Source organism: Danio rerio, chromosome 2 (assembly GCF_052040795.2).
Source record: "Danio rerio strain M-AB ecotype USA chromosome 2, GRCz13ab, whole genome shotgun sequence".
Classification (NCBI taxonomy): Eukaryota; Metazoa; Chordata; class Actinopteri; order Cypriniformes; family Danionidae; genus Danio; species Danio rerio.
Window position 1 is genome coordinate 26,081,699 of NC_141022.1, and position 22,447 is coordinate 26,104,145.

The window sequence follows — 22,447 nt, forward strand, 5'->3', positions numbered from 1 at the left end:
CAAAATTTTATTTAGCATCATTTTATCAACCATAAATATATATATATATATATATATATATATATATATATATATATATATATATATATATATATATATATATATATATATAGTATTTGTCATTTTTACCAGTTTTTGTTATTTTTAGATAAAATGAATACAATTACTAAATAAATAGCAAAAATATATATTTTTTAAAAATCCAGACATGTTATGCAGAGTTGTTTGTCTCCTTGTATAAGCGTCCTCAGTCCTTCATAATGAATCCCTTGAGCGTGTCCGTGCTTTGCATACGGAATCACAGACGCTTAGAATTTCAGATGAGCTCTTTATGTCTTCAACACTGTGGTCTATACTCGAGGACACGGAAGCAAATCCATGACCACGGTCTTTTCTTCCCCCCCACATCACACCCTTCCTTTCTGTCTGCGCCTCTCTCATCACTGCTCCTCGCTCATGACGTCATCAGCATCCTTGGCTCCAACATAAGAGCCATTTTGTGTTAGGCTGAAAAAACTTTCTCTCTCTCTCTGTCTAATCCGCACATCCACGAACCCTCCCTCCATCATCCTGTTGGCTCATCCCGCAAACCCCCCACCCATCCCGTCCTGACGCACCGCCACTGCGCACCAGGCCCTGGTCCTGCCAGCGGGGGCTCCACCTGCATTGATGGTGCTGAAGCAGGGAGAGGCTACAGTGAGAAAACACAACAGCTGGGAGAGGAAGGAGACCGCGGATGGATGCGGATTGATGGAATAACCCGCTGCTGTGCGCAACATTAGCAGGATATTACCTTCGGGAATCAGGTAATCGACAGATCTTGATTGTTGTCGTTACGTGTTTTATAATCAGTGTTTTTTCATGACTGTTGTGAGAATGAGAACAGGGTGGTGCACTGTTTCCGTTGTTGTTTTGTCCGGACACCATTTCGAGGTTGTTGAAATGCAAAAACAGCAAGCAAAATATTGAGGAGAACATAAAAACGGTCTTCATAAAAAAGATAGTTCTATATCCAGATAGATAGATAGATAGATAGATAGATAGATAGATAGATAGATAGATAGATAGAACTATTTGTTTAAATTTGATTTAGTGTCATGATACTAATTTTGTTGTTTAAATAGCATCTCTATTAATGGCATGATTAGTTTTGAATGGCATCGTTATTTTTGCGTTTTCTACATGTAACGTTATTGACAGTCCTTCGATCAGCCATGGTGCTGAAGGATGCTGTTTATGTTGGCGGGGTGAGGCCAAGTCACGAAATAAGGACCTTTTCAGATGCTTTCAATCTTAAAGACATCAAGAAATGAATAACTTATTTAATATCATAATATGAAATTAAGTTCAGTATATTTGACTGTATTTTGTTGAGAAAATAGTGCCATAGTAACAGACGCGTCATCTTATCCCAAAACAACTGTGATGCGACACGTATTATTAACGATTATTTGGTACTACGTTAACCGGTGATTAACTTTATGTTTATTTAATTATAATCGTGATAGGTGTTTCGTTCTTTAGAATCTTGTGCGCTCAAATTGCGTTTAACGTTAGCCCATATGTGTTGTTTGGGTTGTTACTGCCGCACCTCAGCATCTACGCAGAGGCTGCTCTTTGAATATTAGCAGATGGGATACACATTTATATCATAACCTTGTTTAGAATCGCTGCCTGTCCTCCTTCGTTTGCTTAATGACCGAAGAAAGGGCTTCATTTAGTTTGTTTTGCCGGTGGGCTGCAGCTGACGCAAATGCCCGTCCATCAGAGCTGAATCATGACTAGCGGCTGGCCGTCAGGGCAGCCATTTTCAGCAGACTCTACTACGAGCACTGCAAGTTATGTTGATGATAAAAATATCATTCATTGTGTACCAACACAACGCATTTCTGCTCGAAGGCTGGCAGATAGCGTAATCTTAGATTCTAGATAAATAAATTGTTTGTAGTCAAATGCTGTCAAATTTATTCACAGCTTATTTTTAAGCTTATTTTATGTAGTTGCTTCATTTTTTTAACGGGGCTATCCCACATAATGTTGCCAAATAATCATCTTAATAATTAACAGTGTAGTTTAGCATATGATGTTAGAAAAAAAATATTGTTTTTATGTATTTTTTTATAATAAGTTATATAGTTTAGTTATTTTTAATTAAGTTTATAGTTTTAGGCTAAATCCATGCCCTATAAAGTTTTTTCTTTCTAATTCAAGATTTAATATTATTTAGCATAAAAAAAAACTACAGATATTTTGACCCACATTTATTTTTTACTTTGGATGTCTGTCTTTAAATGGGTTATACAATTAGTAATACTAATAACATATTACTACTATTGCTACTATTAATAACAGTAGGGCAGGCAGTTAAATTGTTTATTGTCTTTTGTAGCATAGAGGTCATTGTGCTAGATGCTATGTCGTTCACATCTTCATAAACAAACTACAATTAAAATTAGTTTAAGTCTGAAATTGTCATTTGGGGGACCCAAGAATGTTTGCATAACATGTAGGTCATTTTTAACAGATGTTATGCCATTTTTAGATTCAACTAGGTCAATGTGACAGATCATATCTGTAAACATAATCCCAGTCAATATGTGGTTGCAACTGAAACTGATATTTTAACAAAATATTTATTAAAAAGTATCTAGGATCATAAGAAAGTGAATTGATGTAATTAATTCATAAATGATGTGAGTCTATAAATGAGTTAAGTAGACATATAAGTAACTTTTAAGAAAAGTCCAAAATTCTTTTGATTACCTATGATATACCCTTTGTGTGTGAGGTTTACAGTAGCATATTACTATACAATAGCATCACCCTTTTCATGAGATCACTCATTAGTCATAAACTACATTATTCTCATATACTGTATAGAATGGCAGGAGGATTGTACAGTAGGTTATATTATATGGAGGTGCTGCTGAATGATTGATTCTGATTGGCTAATGAAAATTCTATAGTAATTTCACTATGGCAAACATTTTTAGCTATAGACCCTTTTCACATTTCCAGGTTTCACAGCAACAGAAGGCGTCTAAGTAGGGTAAACTTAGAGTACACTGAATGGAAGAGTACAACAAATAATATTTTTACAACCTTATTTGCTGAAATAACTAAAAGAAAAACGCACTAAGGTGTTATCACTTTTAGAAAAAGGGGGACAAAAGTGTGAGACTGATGACAGCAGCCAGAGGAGAGAATAACGTCAAATTTACTCTTAACCCCATAGACGCTGCATTACAAAACCTTGCATTAGCCGTAATTCATTTTTTTGTAATTTGACACAATGGTATAATACATACATAAATACATTGAAATTCATACGTTTTTTACAAATCAAAATATTAAAAACTTTCTAGGATTTAAGATTATGATGACTGTCAAACACGTCATAACAGTCTTGTGAAAAGGGTCCATTTTAAGGTTCATTACAAACTACTAGCATATATAGTGAAAGAATGTAAACTAATTTGTTGTTTTTGTACTAAATAATGTACCGCTAAAAGATGCTCTCTTTTTTTGTCAAAACTTGTCAAAGGAACATGTTTGCATTTGTCCTTCAGCCAAAAATGAAAATTGATTTACTTCTTGAGGGTTCAAGTGGCTCCAAACTCTTAAAACTTTCAATTATTTCTATTGACTACAATAAAATATATTTTAGAGGTCAATGAAATTAAAATAAAGTTTTTTAGATTTTGGTATTAGTATTATTAGTTTTTATAGGATATCTATAGTGTTCCCCAAAACAGTTACAAAATTCGCATCTAGGGTGCTTTCACACCTTCACTTTTGTTTCAGAACCTGTCTCGTTTGCCCGGTTAGCACGGTTTGTTTGGCAAATGTGAAACCACCAATTGAAAGAGTCTTTAAAGAGTGTTGAAAACCTGCCATATAAATGAAAAATACTTTGGGGTGACTTTGGAACAGTTTGACTTTAGATCAGCATACTTCAAAATATATTTTTTATGTTCAACAGAATAAAGAAACTCAACCAGCTCTGCATTAAGTAAAGGATGGGTAAATGATGACAGAATGAGTAAACAGTTGCTTTAGTCTTTTTTTATTTCTCTGCCTTATAAATGGCCCAATCCTCTGTTTATTAGCACAAAAATTATGTTTTGGATTCAGCAAGAGATGCTTAAGATGATAAAAAATGTAAAAGTCTTACACAAAAGAGCAAAAAAAAAAATGGACAAATGAGAAGTAAATTTTCTGAACAATGACTTTAAATAGCTCTAATAGCTTTTAGTGGGCTTCTTAGCCTTAAATAAATACTAAAAACTTAGTAAATCATCTAAAACTTACAATTCTGTCATAATTTACTCGCTCTTTACTTGTTAAAAACTTTTTTTGACTTTCTTTTTTCTGTTAAACACAAAGAAGATATTTTGAAGACAGCTGGAAACCTAAGGACTTCAAAAGTATCTGTTTTTCTTCCTCCGGAAGTCAATAGGTTACAGTTTTTCAGTTTGTTCAAAATATCCACCTCAGTGTTTAACAGAAGAAAGAAACTCATGAATATTTAGAAAGACTCGAGGGTTAGAAAATAGTGATTATGTTTTCATTTTGGTGTGAGGGTGACAGTGGCTCAGTGGTTAGCACTGGTTCTAGTTCTGGCTGGGCCATTTGTCATTTCTGTGTGGAGTTTGCATGTTCTCGTGTTGGTGTGGGTTTCCTCCAGGTGCTCCGGTCGAAACACATCTCGAAACACATCTCTTATTGGTGAATTAAATAAACTAAATTGGCCGTAGTGTATGTGTGTGCATGTCAGAGTATATGGGTATTTCCCAGTACTGGGTTGCAGCTGGAAGGGAATCCGCTGTGTAAAATATATGCTGGATAAGTTGGTGGTTCATTCCGCTGTGGTGACCCCTGATGAATAAAGTGACTAAGCCAAAGAAAAATGAATGAATGAATTTTGGTGTGAATCTCTTTCATTTTGTCTGCTGACTTGACAGTATAGCTTCAGATTTTATCAGGCTGTTTTTGTTCTTTTAATAATCCACAGATACAGTATGGGTCCAATAACTGTTTGCAAGGCTGTTTTGTTTCAGCTAGTTTTAGAGTTCACGTGAGTACAGTAATTTACTGAATGTGATAAAAGTCCTGATGAGTCATGGTCTGGATATCAGAGGCTCCATTACCTAAATTAGATTATCAATGGCGTAACTTAGCCAATTCAATCGCCTGAACAGATTTATGGGAATTTCCTTAATTATCTCTTGAGGTGAATTGCCGTTCTAAGTCATTTCACATTTAGAAAGTTTAGGTCATTTGTAGCTTGGTTTTTGCACAATAAGTGTTGATTCAGAGGTTGTAAATTAATTATAGTTTTTATTTATCACTGCAATTAAATATGCAATGAATGATTAATAAAATGATAATATTAACTATTTGGAATTTGGTTTATCATCAAACATGTATCTGTTTCGTTCTTGCTTGTAACGCTCAAAGTAGAGTGAGCTTAGTGACCCTGTATAAATCTTTACTAAGAGGGGTGTTCATAAGACTGCCAAGACACTTTTATAGTCACGACATGACACACTTCATGAACATGAAGGAGATTTTATGCATGCTTAACTGCCATTAAAGGTCCTGTGAAGTGCTTTAAAATGTGCATTTTTTAATTTAATGTTTGATGTAATTTTAACTTAAACATGAAGAGATGTGTAACAGAGTAGTTCCTCCCTTTTAAAAAACAGCCAATAGCGTTTTTGTTTTCTCACAGCTTTGCCAGTGAGAGTGGTTGAGCTCAAGCGCAATAAATGGAAAGCAAACGTGAAGTGGGTAAAGCATGTGAGATACTAGAGAGACTTTGATTGGTTTAATAAGAAACTGAAGTATGAGGTGATGGGAAAAAATCTTTGATTCCTTAATGCGCAAGTGACAAATGGCAAGCTTTGAATGTTTATATCAGTTTTATGTTTTAAGTACAAATTATGTCTCTGTTTTGTAGCACACTAGCTTATAGATATCATTCAGACTAACATACGGATACTAACAACCTAAAGGGTCAGACTTAACCAATAAGCGAGGTAAGCAGTCGTGTAGGGCCCAGTGAATTTAGGGGGTTTAATCCAATGCAAAGAAGCCTGTATTAATCATATAGCTCTTTTAAATACTTTCTATCTTATGTTGTAAAATCTGTCTATAAGCATTACTATTTTAACGTTATTGCTTTTTTCAAAACCAACAACCATAAATAGTGGAACGTTCCTGCTTTCTAGCCAAAACACCTGCCAGACGATAAGAGCTGTTCAAATAAACGAAATTTCCCAGTGAACAGGGATGGTTACAGATTCACAAACCGCAATTATTCATTTGATATGAGAAATGGTGAAAAGATTAGTTTAGTAGATTGTGAATTACATTTGAAATATGGCTAATTAACTGTAACCTGGATGGCACGGTGGCTCAGTAGTAAGCACCGTCACCTCAGTCACAGCAAGAAGGTTGCTGGTTTGAGCCCCAGCTGGACCAGTTGGTATTTCTGTGTAGAGTTTGCATGTTCTTCCTGTGATCGTGTGGGTTTCCTCAGGGTTGCTCTGGTTTCCCCCACTGTGCAAAGACATGTGGTATAGGTGAATTAAATAAACTAAATTGTCTGTAGTTTATGTGTGTGCATGTCAGAGTGTATATATGTTTCCCAGCTGTGGGTTGCAGCGGGAAAGGCATTGTATAAAACATATGGTGGATAAGTTGATGGTTCATTTCTTTGTGGCAACCCCTGATGAATAAAAGGACTAAACCAAAGGAAAATGAATGAATAAATACAGTAACTGTAGCCTAATAAGTTTGCGAACTTGTTTTTTATTTGTGAATTTATTGTGATTAATTTTACATTAAAAAGATAATGGTTCCATTTAAAATATAGTACTATTTTTAACACAAAGTTTATTTAAACAAAACAAAATCTACAGAGAAAAAAATATATAAAGAGAGAATGTCTTGATTTTAAATGCTAGGGCCCCATACCTGGAATTGCTTAGAGCCCCAAAATTGCTAAGTCTGGCCCTGAGTAGGCCTGTACAATATATTGTTTTATCATCGATATCGGAATATGCAACTCCGCATTTGCAAAATCTGGATTGTCAGTTCAGTTTTAGTTTATTCATCCATTTGGAAATTTGAGTGGGATTAAAGTTGACCAGGATGCAAATTGTGACCATTAACCTTCGCTACGGGAAAGTTTCTCATCAGCGTCTTTGCTTTGTTTTTAAGGCCTATGATTGTAAGATTTCAAGTGTATTTAAACCATTTGTAAATTATAACATTTTAACAAAGATTGTTTATTTTTTACACAGTGAAGACTATATAGTGTTATTCATCAAGCTGGCAGCTAGCTCTCTGCAACTCTCACGTAGTTGCCCAATGAACCTAAGCAGGATTGTGCCTGGATAGTACCTGGATGGGAGACCACATGGGAAAGCAAGGTTTCTGCTAGAAGTGGTGTTAGTAAGACCAGCAGGGGTGCTCAGCCTGTGGTCTGTGTGGGTCCTAATGCCCCAGTGTATTTATGGGGACTCTATACTGTCAGTGAGTGCTGTCTTTCGGATGAGATGTTACATTGAGGTCTCGACTCTGTGGTCGTTAAAAACCACAAGATGTCCGTTGAAAAAGAGTAAGAGTTTAACTCGGGCATCCTGGCCCACTGTCCTCTGTCCATCACCTCCTAACCATGGCCATATCATAATTGGCTTCATCACTCAACACCAATCAGCTTGAGTGTGGTGTGCAGTCTGGCGCATTACAGCTGCTGTCGCGTCATCCAGGACAGGTGAACGCTTCACACAGGTGGTGGATGAGGAGATTTCCCCTACCAAAAGCACTTTCAATGTCCAAAAAAGAAAAATATAAATGGGAGGAATTATTATTATTTACATTTGATTATTTTATTTCTGTACCTGAATAATTCGTTCTCACACAGCTTGTTCTCCAGTTCATACTCGGCCCAGAAAACTGTAAACTATTCAAGCTATTCACACCATCTGGTGAAATTCTGTTCAAAATATGAACAAAACATCCCAATGTCAGTTTTTTCCAATATCATGATGACAGTGTCTTTCTCTCCAGGTGGCAGACGGCCTCTGATTCCAGGCTGGGCTTCGGTCCATAAGATCCTGTGTAGTAGCAGATCCCCAGCACTCAGATTTCACCATGGCAGGAGCCTCGGTGAAAGTAGCCGTGAGGGTCCGACCCTTTAACTCACGAGAGATCGGCAAAGACAGCAAGTGTATCATCCAGATGTCCGGCAACACCACCAGTGAGTTCTCTTTCAAAACATCCTGTTTCACTATACATAATTTTTCCTACATCTGTTCCGGATCTTATTTAAGTCGGAGATGATTGACAGCACACTCTATAATAATTCATGCTTATGATGAAATATTCATTTTCAGAGTCTCTCATTAGCAGCACCCCAATGAGAGAAAATATTAGCGCATACAGGTTTGAAAATGAAATGTTAAAGGTGACGGGCTCTTGTTTTATTTTTTGGTCAAGGTTTGTTTTAATTGGTTAGATGTGCTGTCAATAACCTAATCAGATGCAGTGTTTTATTTTTGTTTCCTAAAAACAGAATATTTCTTTTTGTACTTATATCTTAACCATATTTGTTGATTTAAAATTTTATGTTTGGATCTTAATAACAAAATACTTTTTTAGTAGATGTGCAAAAAATGAATTTTAACAACAACTCTAAAACTGTAGTATTTTTTTAGCAATATTAATCCTTAAACACAAAAATATGAGGACAAAAATCAACTATTGATCACCTTATCTTGTCTATTATGCTGCGAGTGGCACATTAACATCACAGTCACTAATATACAAGAAATGTTGCAAAATAATTTGCTCTTAATAAAAATATATAGTTTTTTGATAATAATGAGAAGGAATTGAATTAAAATTTTATAGAAATTAACAATAATTCTATAAATGCATTTTTTTTGCTAGTGAAACAAAACATATTTATTTTTATTCAAATGTTTTACTTAAAACAATTGTAAACAAATAATTTTTTCATGTTTTCTTTTCTTTGAGACATAAAATTGTAGTAAAATGTTTGAAATTTGAAAATTGCTTAAATTAATTTTGAAATTTTGAAATTTTTGAAATACAAAACTAAAAAAAAATAAAAAAAGAGAAATTTTAAAAAAGGAAAAGGGTGGGGGTGGGGGGCATCTGTTGTTTAAATTAGTAACAGATTATTCTAGATAAAACATTAGGAATAAATTGTTGAAAATACAAATCATCTAAAGAAGGCATACACCAGTGGTTTGTTTAAATAAATCTTTGGAAATGGGGGCAATATGTAGATAGGCCAAGTCATTTTCAGTTCATTTAGTTTTTCCTGTTTTATTCAATAAATGATCTTTATTGCATTTTAACTTTACACTCAGATAATACAGAAGTCAAAACAACAACAAAACAAAACAAAGAACTAAACAAAACAAAAGATTCTCAGTATTTTACATCAATATTTATGACCATCAATCAACTTCATTCCCAACTCAACCACAATATAGGAATAATTTGCAATGTCCCCAAACTCCCTCAAAGGTCTTATATGTACAGTATTTTGTAGCATGAAAATGAATGACCTTTTTATCTGAAAGTGAAAGTTCACGCATGTAAAAGGAATTTATTTTGTCTTTGAACTTTTCAAAATAAAATCTGCACTGTTTTGATGTTACTTTCAATCAAAAGGGTGTCATAAATGTTCTCATTTTAATTCAAAAGGGATTTATTTAAACTCTTTTAATCCCAGTGTGGTCTATTTCCAGAGTTTTTCCAGATGTCATTTAAAAATTGAAAGAATGAAATGCAGTAATAACATGGCAAATAGTGCTAACATTAAAAGCTTTGGAAGTTGCTCTTCTATAAAATATTGTCTGTTTTTTTTTTGTTTTTTTTTAATATGACTGTTATGATTGTTTTGTAAAATAATGATCCTGTGGGTCCCAAAATAAGGACGTGGATTTTAATAGTACAGATTTTAAAAAGAGTTTGAGGTATAAGAGATCAGTCAGTTTTCTCAGTTCATGCAGCAAAAAGTTCTGCATGCTAGAAGCTCTGCTCCATTTCGGAAGAAGAATTGATTGGCATTTCCAGTTTTTGTTTCCAAAGCAGCTCAAAAAACTGTAAAGCGTCCCGTTGTTCAGCCTGCAGTGTGAGTGGTAAAACAGTCAGCTGGTGCAGAGCGTGAGGTCAGACACACTGCACAGCTTTGTGCTGTTCAGAGGATGCTGGAGGTTCATGACCTCATTTTCAGATTCACAACTCATCTGTCTTCAAACATGACAACATATGCAAATATAGAGCCATATAGAGCTCATTAGCAATGCAGAAAATATTGCTGGCTATTTTTAGATACTAATTACGTCTTTTTAACATGAATTTTGTAAATTAACAGATAGACTGAAAAAGCCCATATGATGCATTAAAAAAATAATATTTTGGTTTGGGTGTCTCCAGCAACAGGCTGGTATGCATGCAAGGTCAAAAAACACTTTCATTGTCTTATAATATGCATTTATTTTTACCTAATTACCCTAACGACTCCCATGTGATTCGTTTAGTGATTAATTTGTTCCCAAACCCCTCCTTAGCTTGATGCTAATCTGCGCTGATTTGTCTGATGACCCAGTCTGTTGCGATTGGTAAACTGTATTCAGCTCGAGACAGAGAGAAACGCCCACCACGGCTTATCAACATTTTTGAAGCAGTCAGAGTGCAGAGTGTATGTGTGAGTCTAATGCAGGAGCGCATTAAAGCAGTGCAGTTTAATACCAGCATATTGCTGTATTCTTAACCATAAGTAAAAACAAAGACACATATTAAGTATTAATGCACACAGTGGCAAAAGCTGAATTATTTAGAAACTTGACCGCCACACATGTGTAGGAACAACTGACGGTGCCATAGCAACAACAAACGGCAGAGGATCACAAGCCCACAAACGCATTTAAATCTGTAAAGAAATCGGCACATATCATGTTTTCAACGTGGTTTTAGATGTGATGTGTAAATATAAAGAGTTAACCAGATACAGTACAAGTCGCATGGATTGATTACAAGTAACAAAACACATATTTTGCAAGCTAGAGAAAACAAGGAGGCAGCCATTTAAATCACGCTTTCTTACACTTGTGAATTTGAGGAAGAAACTGATTCATGAACTGTATACTGATGAAGTCCTTGTCAAGCTTTGACAAAGTCCCATACATCAATAGTATTTTCTGATTCTTCCTTCACCAAATGGCCGACGAATCCCCCATTGCAGGGTAGATTTTTGCATTAACCAGCAGAACTCATGATCAGTCCCACACATCTGCACTCCACTAGCGTTTAAAGGGAAAGGTGCGTTCACGTTTTACCTGATCCTGCACAGAACATATTTGGTATTGTTTTGTGTCGATGCAAACAGTCAAAAGATCTAGACATGAATCATTTAAAACGACTCTGAGTCGAATCTTTTATTAAAGATAAACAATTTTTACAAGGTGCACTTTCAGATTTAAACATCAGCTGGATGTTTTATTCACTTTGAGCTATGTTACACCCTGCATGGAAGGCCATTTTTAAAAACCCATAATAGGGGCTCTTTAACCAGCAATTTTAAAATATTAAAGGGATAGTTCACTCAAAAATAACAATTTTCTCACCATTTACTCACCCTCAGGTGGTTCCAAATTTAAGACTTCTTAGATATAAGTTTAGTTTTTCTATTGAACACAAAAAAGAAATTATGAAGAACACTATTTAGTAGCTATTGACGTCATTAGGAGGATTGTGCTCAACGAAAGAAAGAAACTATATTTTGGGGTGAACTATACATCCCTTGAACTAAACTAATTTACCAGTGGCAAATATTTCCTACAGCTCAATATGCATTAAAACTTTACTTTCACATTTTAGGTTTGTTTGGACCTGAATAATTATTATTTTATGTAACAGTTTGTACTTAATATTTGGTACAGCCACCAGTATCTGATCTAATATTTGGTGTCTAATCAACAGATTTCAAAGTTTATTGGTCTAAATGAAGTGTAATTTATATTATATAATATTAGATATAGTTTTTTTGGGGAGTGTAAACTCTTAGTAATGGTTGGTAAGATTGTTTTTAGCATTTTAAAAACAAAGTTTTGTTCAAAACTAATTTTTATTCATAAGAAATCTGTAAATAAAAAAAAGTAATATTTTGAAATGCTATGTTCAGCCTGCTAAACAAAATATTGTTTTTTTTTCAAGTAAATTCTACTTTTCAACAGGAATAATGTTTTTACAGAAGTAGTCAAGTTTCTTTGTCTCTGCCAATTGCTCTTAGAAATTATCCGTTTTTTTAACAGCAAATGACAGGTCTGAGTATGATTAAAATTACAAATGATTGAGTGTGATGGAAAAAAGTTGCTTATGCAGAGTAAAAATAAATTGCACTTGTGACTCACATGGTATTTTTTATGCTTTTGAATTGCATTATTGGACCTTGATCTCTGCTCTGACAACATTAGGTGTTTAACTGCAGTTTAACTAAAGTGACTTTTTTCACATTTTTAATACCTTGAAATAGGCCTGTCACAATAAGGAATTTGTGTTGTGTGATATCTGCTTTTTTGGAAAATATTCCAATAAAGTATAATCTTCTGATATTCATAACCCCCAGTCTGAGTTTGATTCATTAAGAGAAAAAACAAAAAACCACGACATATATTGTCACAAAAATTGTTGCGATTAGTGATATATTGTCATTTTGAGATAATTTTATGTTACTTATTATGTAACAGCATAATTATGCAAATAGCAATAAACACTTTAAAATACTTACAGTATCATTCTTACGGTTATTTAAATTCTATAATTTGATGTTAAAAAGGTAAATGTCCTATTATATAGACTATTAAATATCTTATTAGGTAACTGTCCAATTATAAACTACGTTATAAAGGCGTTATAAAGAACGTAGATCTCATTATAAAATGGGTTTAACATTATTTGTGAATTTGTAAATATATATTGAAACAGCAAAAATGATTGAGGTCATCTCCAAATATTGCACGATAAGTCGATATATTGATTATTGTGACATGCCTACTTTGGAATGAAATTTTGTCATTGTCAGTCATTCAAATGTGAGAACAGATAGCAGTATTGAGCTGCTTCTTTTAATATACATATTTAACTCTTTTTCGAGCATTTTCTTCATTTGCTTGTATCCTTATAGACATGTACCTTTTCTTTTCTAGCAATTCTAAACCCAAAACAGCCAAAGGAGAACAAGAGCTTCAATTTTGACTATTCCTATTGGTCACACACAACCGTGAGTTTCCTTATTAACTGTAAAATATGTTTACTAATTAACTTGTGCTATAATCCCGCTAGCTGTTCTGGACACACATAAGACGATGTCCTTGTGTTTTTTTGTGTCTTCAACAGCCAGAAGATGTGAACTATGCATGTCAAAAGCAGGTATATAGAGACATAGGAGAGGAAATGCTGCTTCATGCTTTCGAGGGATACAACGTGTGTATCTTTGCCTATGGGCAAACTGGGGCTGGAAAGTCATATACCATGATGGGCAAGCAAGAAAAAGACCAAGAAGGCATCATCCCATTGGTAGTACTCTATAATAGCATCTTTTATTGCTGCCTTTGTTGTAATTAGCTTCTTAGAAAATGTTTTTAATGCTTAATCTTTCTGTGACAGCTCTGCGAGGACCTGTTTACCAAGATCAATGACAATAATGACAACAACATGTCATACTCGGTTGAGGTAAGAGACACTCAATCATAGTAACTTGCTTTCTTACTAATGATACTGAAGTAACTGTTATTATTGTTGTTTTCTCAGGTGAGTTACATGGAGATCTACTGTGAGCGCGTACGGGACCTTCTGAACCCAAAGAACAAGGGGAATCTGCGTGTGCGAGAGCATCCTCTGATGGGACCCTACGTGGAGGACCTGTCAAAACTGGCTGTTACTTCCTACAATGACATCCAGGACCTGATGGATTCTGGAAACAAAGCCAGGTGACAGATATTTTTGTGGACAATCCATCCATTTTTATATATCATGAGATGGATCATAAATTCAGTCTGTTACCTAGTGGAGAAGAGAAGAGAGGAAACCTTTACTGCACCTTACATTTTCAATTAAGCTAAAACAGAAAAAGACTTGACTTGAGGGAAAACAATTGGAATATTAAAATGTGTAGCCATCTTAAGAAGGAAATCATTGACCTGTTGAAAGAGTGTTGACAGTTGGTGTAGTGCAGTGTTGGGCAAGCTACCCTCTGGGAAATGTAGCAAGCTACATTTAAGCAAATATTTCAATTTTCATTTTTAAATCAAAGCAACTTAAATCCAAGTTAATCATATCTTATTGATCAATAAAACTGTCAATGAAACATGTGAGGCAGAATTGTTTGGTTCAAATATTCAATAATATACTGTACTACACAGAAACTAATTATAGGATATAATACTATAATTATATACTATAATAGAATATAAAACCTTTTTGATTTAGAAAGTAGTGAGGCTACCGCAAAATGTAGTTAGGCTAGTAGCGTCACTACTTGTGGTTGAGCTCCAGAAAATCAATAATGAGGTGCTTTAACAGTTTAACAAAAAGGCGGGAAATGTCAAACCTTAAACTTAGACAAAAAAAAAAAAAAAACAGGTTTACACATTTTTAGATTATTTTAAGACCCCCTTTCTCTTCCCCTTCTCAACAGTGGCAGTTACAGTAATTAGATGTTGCTATCATAAATCTAGTAAATACAGATAAATAATATAAATTAAATAAATTATAATAGCAAAAAATAATTAAAAAACACAATAATATTAATACAGAAATAAATGAAATAAAATATTTACACTTTTACTGTGCATCTCACACCAGTGACCTTATTCATCCTCCAAAAATGCCAAATAATTTCCCTATCTTTTCTGATAAACATCCAATTTATCAAGCAATCTTCACACCAGACCCCAACACGAATGAGTCTCCCAGTACATATATTTCAGGACAAAATGTAAAGCAGCATCCAGAAACATCCTGAATGTATTTTAGAACAGGACCACAGGGCATGCGTCAAGTCTCCTTCTTCGCTCTCACATCTCCAGCATTCAGAGTACTTCAACCCAAGCCTAAAAAGCCTACTCGGGGTCCAATAAAAACGATTCAAAATTTTTATTTGTATTAAGCGTCCTCTTTCTTGACATTACAGTTTTGGAAAATTTCTTCTAATTTTCATTGCTAAATGTACAGTTTAGATCTTTACTCCAAACAGTTTTAAGCACAGAATGGAAACCACAGCCCATCTTTTCCATTAACCATTAATAATACACTTAAACTTCATGCCCTCTGCTATCTACTTAGCTGAAATATGTTTGATGATTAGTTTTAATGTGTGTTTCACTGTGTGTAAACAGGCACTGACACAAGCTGCTGAGAATTAGAACAGAGCACATTAATATTCATAACCATTCCAAATATAGTCAATATTTCCTAATGTGTAATGTTGACTATAGGACAATCAGTACATTAAAGATATGCTCAATGAATACAAACCTAACAGATCCCTCAGATCATTAGGATCAAGTAAAATAGAAATTCCAAGAATTCATTCTAAGTAGGATGAATCCACTTTTAGCTACTACGCCCCCATTAATGGAATCAGCTTCCAGAAATGATCAGATGTGCTCCAGCATTAGGTACATTCAAATCAAGGCTTAAAACACATCTGTTTAGCTGTGCCTTTACCGAATGAGCACTGTGCTATGTCCGACAGACCCCACTATTATGTCTTTTCTTTTCATTCTTTTATAACCTGTTTAACACATTTTAATTTGTTTTTAATCATTTTTAATTCTGTTAATCGTTTGTTTTCTTGTTTCTTTTATTCTTGTTCATGTAAAGCACTTTGACTTTCCATTGTGTTTGAAATTCATTCATCATTAATTATTTTTCTTTTCGGCTTAGTCCCTTTAATAATCTGGGGTCACCATGGTGGAATGAACCACCAACTTATTCAGTACGTTTTTACGCAGGGGATGCCCTTCCAGCCACAACCCATCACTGGGAAACATCTATTCACAATCATTCACACATATAAACTACATACAAAAAAATCTAAAAAAATGTTTACAAATATATTGCAAAAAAATATTTACCACTCTTGCACACCATTCTGTTTGTTCTCAGAACGGTGGCAGCCACCAACATGAACGAGACCAGCAGCCGCTCTCATGCTGTATTCAACATCATCTTCACACAGAAACAACATGACAACGACAGTGAAAACACCACTGAAAAGGTAAGCCGTCCTGTAGTGTAGCATTGTTCTATATGAGAGAATGTTCAGAAATAGTCTAGAACGCAAAAGCAGGTGAGTGGACTCTGCAGGTGGAACATCACTGATGTATGTTGGCAGTTTGACAGAGGGTGAAGTTGCTGGTAGTGTTTGTGCATTAGAGCGCTTTATCGTTCTGAGACACAACATTTCCGTTTTTCAAACAGGTCAGCAAAATCAGCCTGGTCGACTTGGCAGGAAGCGAAAGGGCTGATTCTACTGGAGCCAAAGGCACTAGACTTAAGGTGGGGTTACACTGAGTTCAACCGAGTTTCATGAGAATTTGAAATTTTAGATTAGTGTATCCGATAAACTTACATGCTTGGTCCATTTTCTAGGAAGGAGCCAATATCAACAAATCTTTAACAACACTCGGAAAAGTTATCTCTGCACTGGCTGAGATGGTAAGAACTGAATTTGGTCACACTTTATTTTGATGGTCCGTTTGTTGAATTTAAGTTACATTGCAACTAATTCTCATTAGATTATAAGTAGACTGTTAGGTTGGGTTTAGGGTTAGTGTATGTTGAAATGTGTATAATCATGTTATAGTCAGTTAAATGTTTGTTGAAGGAGCAGTATCATTTGTCCTGGCCAAAGTCCCTCAATCGGCTTACAATCATAGTCTCCCAATCATCCCCATCCACCGAATTGGCTCTATCACGGTCTCTCCACTCCCCCAATAGTGGGTGTGTGGTGTGTGCACTGGCGCTGTTGTCCTGTGGCTGCCCTCGCCTCATCCAAGTGGATGCTGTACACTGGTGGTGGTGTGGAGAGACCCCCCTCATGATTGTGAAGTGCTTCGGGTGTATGGCCATACACAATAAATGCGCTATATAAATACACATTACATTACATATTAAGCAGACAGTCTACTAATACTCAAATGGACCATCAAAATAAAGTGTCCCCCTGAATTTCAGTTTAAATGTGAAAACGAGTGTTAGTAAAATTTAAAATGCTTAAAAATGCTTTTCTCTGTTTTTTAGGACTCCGCACCAAACAAGGTGAGGATCGGTTTGATCTTTCTTCATTAATCAAGCATTATGGTTGCAGCTTTAAAAATTGGCATCCTTTCTGTTCACTCAACAGAACAAGAAGAAGAAGAAAGTTGAGAGCTTTATTCCATACAGAGATTCCGTTTTGACATGGCTTCTGAGAGAAAACCTTGGTATGAGGGTTCAAGCACCTTCTTAGCAATTATCGGTGAAAGGGTTTAACACTGTAGTCAATAATCAAAAATGTCCTGGTTTTAATTTCTTAGGAGGAAACTCACGCACTGCTATGGTAGCAGCTCTAAGCCCTGCTGATATTAACTACGACGAAACACTCAGCACACTCAGGTAAGAACCACATAATGCCATAAAGTCTGTATATTAGACGATTGACCTAAGGTGACACACAAGACTTGTTTCATTTCCATTTGATGGGATAATCCACCTGTGCCAGGGATGACACTCCCTCTGATTACCAATAATGTTAAAAAGGATTGTAATCAAACAAATTGCTATTTAGAAATACATTTTCCAAAAATAGCAATATTTTAGTTAAGGACAGTCTGTTTTGACTGGTTTTTAGGTGCGTTCACCCAGCCCAATGTAAAAGAGATTCCACATGTCATAAAGACAACTGCAGCTCACAGTTGGGTTGTCAGGTTGTTATTCTGGTAAATGAATTGGTACTTTTACAACATTTAAATTGTGTTTGGTGTGGTTTTTGTGGTAATGTGTTTACATTAGCAGTAATACATCTGAAATGGTGTCCATATCGGATGATCTAAGACCTATTTGTAAGCCTGTGATGCTGAGTTGTCTAATATGTAATGTTAGGTCTGGGCATTTTTATATGTTTTGTTCCCTTTGTTTTGTTTATTTACGATTTTTCAAAGCTTTGTTATCTGTACATTGTGTAGCTGCAATTTTTGTTGTTGTACTGTAGCAGCAAGATGTTTGTTTTTTTTGGTGGTTTAAAATAATTAAGAATAAAACCATGTTTCTAGCTGGAAGTATTATATGCATTTACGTGATTGCTCCCTCTCAGTGTTTCAGATGCCACTCTTCTGCGCTTAGATGATCCACTCTGAAATGATAATTCATCATGATATCATTTAAAGGGGACCTATTATGCAAAAAATCACTTTTATAGGAGGTTTAAACGCAGTTGTGTGAGAATATAGCCAGCCTCAAATGGTTAAAAATAAATAAATAATTTATTTTATAATCACACATCATAAAAACAGTCTGCTGAGACACTTTGATATGGCATTCTCTTTTTGTACATGTCATCGGAGGGGGAAACCCCCAGCCATTAGTGTCTATCGCTCCCTCTTTAGCATAGACAGCCCTGAGTAAGAAGCAGCCATCCACCATTAGAGTTTTCACACCCTACCTGCTAAAGATTAATTACAGATACTGAAGACCGAGTTCAGACTGCACAAATTTCAAAGTAATTGTGTCACAGATGTTTTCTCTGGGGTAGCGTTCTGTCGCTGCCGTGTTTACACTGTAGGATGGATTGGCGACAGGGGGTTTTACACTACTCGACTTTACATTAGGAAGAATCGACGACAACATTGTCTTGATCCACAAACTATGTCTCACAACCAAACACACGCGAGAAGTGACATGGAAAAATGCAAGGTCACGTAGTATATCTTTTGTTATTAACTACATAATAAGAAAAAAGCTTTCAGTGGGGTAGAAAATGTTATTATTTTTTCATTTGAGTCTTCAAGGCAATTAGTAATTTGTCTCAAACTTTTTTCTTTTTTGAACCGATTGTGGTATTGTCACGTGACATAAAAGATGAGGAACCCAATTGCAAGAAAAACAAAGTCTTTTAATATAGTTCTCACAAATAGACAGATAATTGGTGAGTGGCTGGAGGCACTGAACAGGTGAATAATATAGTGGTGGTCTGATTCGGCAGCACTGATCAAATGTTCATAAACTCATCAACAGAGCAGATAAAACATTCGTCATAGAAGAGACCGGGATGTTTCAGACGTACTTCATCAACAGAGCGGATCACACATTCATCAGGAAGAAACAGGAAGCATCAGATACTGCAACATGGAATATAACCAGACCACTCACCACCAGCGAAGAGAGGAGCCTGACAAAACACAAGAACCGTGAGCAAAACAACGAACTGACAACGTGAGACAGGAACGCTGAACATTTATAGGCACAACAAATGTGCTACACCTGTAGCGCGCTGATTATCAGCCGAGCGGCGCTACGGAACAGTTCCGGTAACAAAGATCATGTGACCGCTCAGCTGATGACATGAAAACAAACACCCACTGACAGCCACGCGACACCCACACAAACACAGAGAGAGAAAGGCACACATACTTAGAAACACGTATCATAATAATGAACTGTCACACAACGCAGACACTTCAAATAAGGAGCAGATGAATCCACAACCGTGACATTACCCTCTCCCCTAGGGACGCCTCCTGGCGTCCCCAGACGAGCCTACCTGGCGATTGTAATCATCGATAAGAGAGTGGTCCAGTATGTCCCCGGCTGGAACCCAACTTCTCTCCTCCGGACCGTAACCTTCCCAGTCCACCAAGTACTGAAATCCTCGTCCCCTCCGTCTAGAGTCCAGAATGCGCTTAACCGAATAAGCAGTCTCCCCATCTACGAGACGCGGCGGGGGGGGAACTGGAGTGTGCGGATTAATTGCCGTATGAAAAACGGGCTTTACTTTGGATACATGAAATACGGGATGAATTCTCCTGTACGCTGGAGGTAATTTGAGGCGGATTGCCACTGGACTAATGATTTTAGTGACAATAAAAGGGCCAATAAATTTAGGAGCTAACTTATTGCAAACGGTGCGGAGAGGAATGTTTTTAGAAGAAAGCCACACTTTTTGACCGACAACGTAAACGGGAGGCTTAGACCGGTGGCGATCGGCTTTAGCCTTGGTGCGCGTCCCCACTCGGAGGAGGGTCTGTCTGGCCCTGTTCCAAGTGCGACGGCACCTCTGGACAAAGGCGTGAACAGAGGGAACCGCGACTTCGGATTCCAGACTGGGAAAAACTGGTGGCTGGTAACCTAGACTACACTGAAACGGAGAAAGGCCCGTGGACGACACTGGTAACGAATTATGTGCGTACTCCACCCACGAAAGTTGCTGACTCCAGGAGGAGGGATTCTGCGAGACCAAACATCGCAATGTGCGCTCAAGATCCTGATTGGCTCTCTCGGTCTGGCCGTTACTCTGGGGATGAAAACCAGAAGAAAGACTAACAGTGGCCCCCAATAAACGGCAGAATTCTCTCCAGAATCTAGAGACAAACTGAGGCCCCCTGTCAGAAACCACGTCCATCGGGAGGCCATGAATGCGAAAGACATGATCAATGACAGCAACCGCTGTCTCTCTGGCTGATGGTAATTTGGGCAGAGAGATAAAATGAGCAGCCTTCGAGAACCTGTCCACCACGGTCAAAACTACCGTGTTACCGTTAGAGGATGGAAGACCCGTAACAAAATCTAGCGAGATGTGTGACCAGGGTCTTGAAGGTACTGACAGCGGTTGAAGGAGCCCAGCAGGTGGGCGATTGGAAGACTTAGAAACCGCACAGACAGAGCAAGCCAATACAAAATCGCGCACATCACGAGCCATAGTTGGCCACCAGAATCGTTGTTTGATAACGAATAACGTGCGACTCACCCCTGGGTGACAAGCTACCTTGGAGGAATGACCCCACCGGACAACGTCGGACCGTAATTCCTCCGGCACGAATAACCGACTCGGTGGGCATCCGATCGGGGGCGTTACCCCATTCAAGGCTGTGCGAACCCTCGACTCGATCTCCCAGGAAATGTTCGCTACAACAATCCCCTGAGGAAGCACAGGATCAGGTGATGACGTGCGATCCGACGGGTCGAAAAGACGTGATAATGCGTCAGGTTTGATGTTTTTGGAGCCTGGTCTGTAAGAGATCGTAAAATTAAACCGTCCGAAAAATAATGCCCACCGAGCCTGCCTGGAGTTTAATCTTTTAGCGGATCTAATATATTCAAGATTCTTATGATCAGTCCAGACGATAAAGGGCACCCCCGAGCCCTCTAACCAATGACGCCACTCCTCCAAAGCAAGTTTGACGGCCAACAACTCTCGATTACCAATGTCGTAATTTCTTTCAGCAGGAGATAATCGATGAGAGAAATACGCGCAAGGATGGATCTTGCCATCCGAGGAGGAGCGCTGGGACAGAATGGCTCCGACCCCAACCTCAGACGCATCGACCTCCACCACAAACTGCCGGGAAGGATCAGGGGCAATGAGGATCGGGGCTGAAACGAAGCAGCCTTTTAGTTTGGAAAAGGCAGCTTCAGCTGCACTGGACCACCTGAACGGCATCTTGGAGGAGGTCAAGGAAGTCAGAGGTGCGGCGAGCTGGCTGAAATTGCGAATAAAACGCCGGTAAAAATTGGCAAAGCCCAGAAACCTCTGCAGGGCCTTACGGGAATCTGGGGTTGGCCAATCTACCACAGCCTGAATCTTCTCTGGATCCATGCGCATCCCCTCGACTGACACAATATGTCCCAAGAACTGAACCGACTGTGCATGAAAAACGCATTTCTCCGCCTTGACATAAAGCCCATTCTCTAACAGCCTCTGCAACACTCGCCTGACGTGTTGAACGTGTTCCTGGAGAGAGTGAGAAAAAATCAGAATGTCATCCAGGTAGACATAAATAAACTGATCTATCATATCTCTCAACACGTCATTGACGAGTGCCTGGAAAACAGCCGGAGCGTTGGAAAGGCCGAAGGGCAGAACGCAGTACTCAAAATGCCCTCTAGGGGTGTTAAACGCTGTTTTCCACTCATCCCCGGGTCTTATGCGAACCAAATGATAAGCATTGCGGAGATCTAACTTTGTGAAAAAGTTCGCCCCCTGCAGGCGCTCGAAGGCCGAAGACATCAACGGCAAAGGGTAGGTATTCTTAACCGTGATGCTGTTCAACCCTCGATAGTCAATGCATGGGCGAAGGGAACCATCCTTCTTTTTCACAAAAAAAAATCCCGCTCCCGCCGGTGAAGAAGACGGGCGGATGAT

General features: G+C 37.3%; 1 protein-coding gene and 1 long non-coding RNA gene across 18 annotated transcripts in view; one reads left to right on the forward strand and one right to left on the reverse strand.

The window, feature by feature from the left end:
* Positions 1-22,447, reverse strand: part of LOC148679736 (uncharacterized) — an 807,653-nt gene that overhangs the window by 633,138 nt on the left and 152,068 nt on the right. The gene's annotated exons all lie outside the window — the stretch shown is intronic.
* The window catches only part of kif1ab (kinesin family member 1Ab), a 79,322-nt gene continuing 57,568 nt past the window's right edge, over positions 694-22,447 (forward strand). For all 17 annotated transcript variants that reach the window (XM_087240724.1, XM_087240730.1, XM_087240733.1 and 14 more), the window contains exons 1-12: positions 694-806; positions 8,080-8,269; positions 13,254-13,327; positions 13,444-13,623; positions 13,714-13,779; positions 13,858-14,036; positions 16,216-16,327; positions 16,531-16,608; positions 16,702-16,767; positions 17,353-17,370; positions 17,456-17,534; positions 17,628-17,706. In XM_087240724.1, the coding sequence (XP_087096850.1) occupies positions 8,164-8,269; positions 13,254-13,327; positions 13,444-13,623; positions 13,714-13,779; positions 13,858-14,036; positions 16,216-16,327; positions 16,531-16,608; positions 16,702-16,767; positions 17,353-17,370; positions 17,456-17,534; positions 17,628-17,706 (1,037 nt within the window). In that variant the 5' untranslated portion in view covers positions 694-806; positions 8,080-8,163. The remainder of the gene's footprint in view (positions 807-8,079; positions 8,270-13,253; positions 13,328-13,443; positions 13,624-13,713; positions 13,780-13,857; positions 14,037-16,215; positions 16,328-16,530; positions 16,609-16,701; positions 16,768-17,352; positions 17,371-17,455; positions 17,535-17,627; positions 17,707-22,447) is intronic.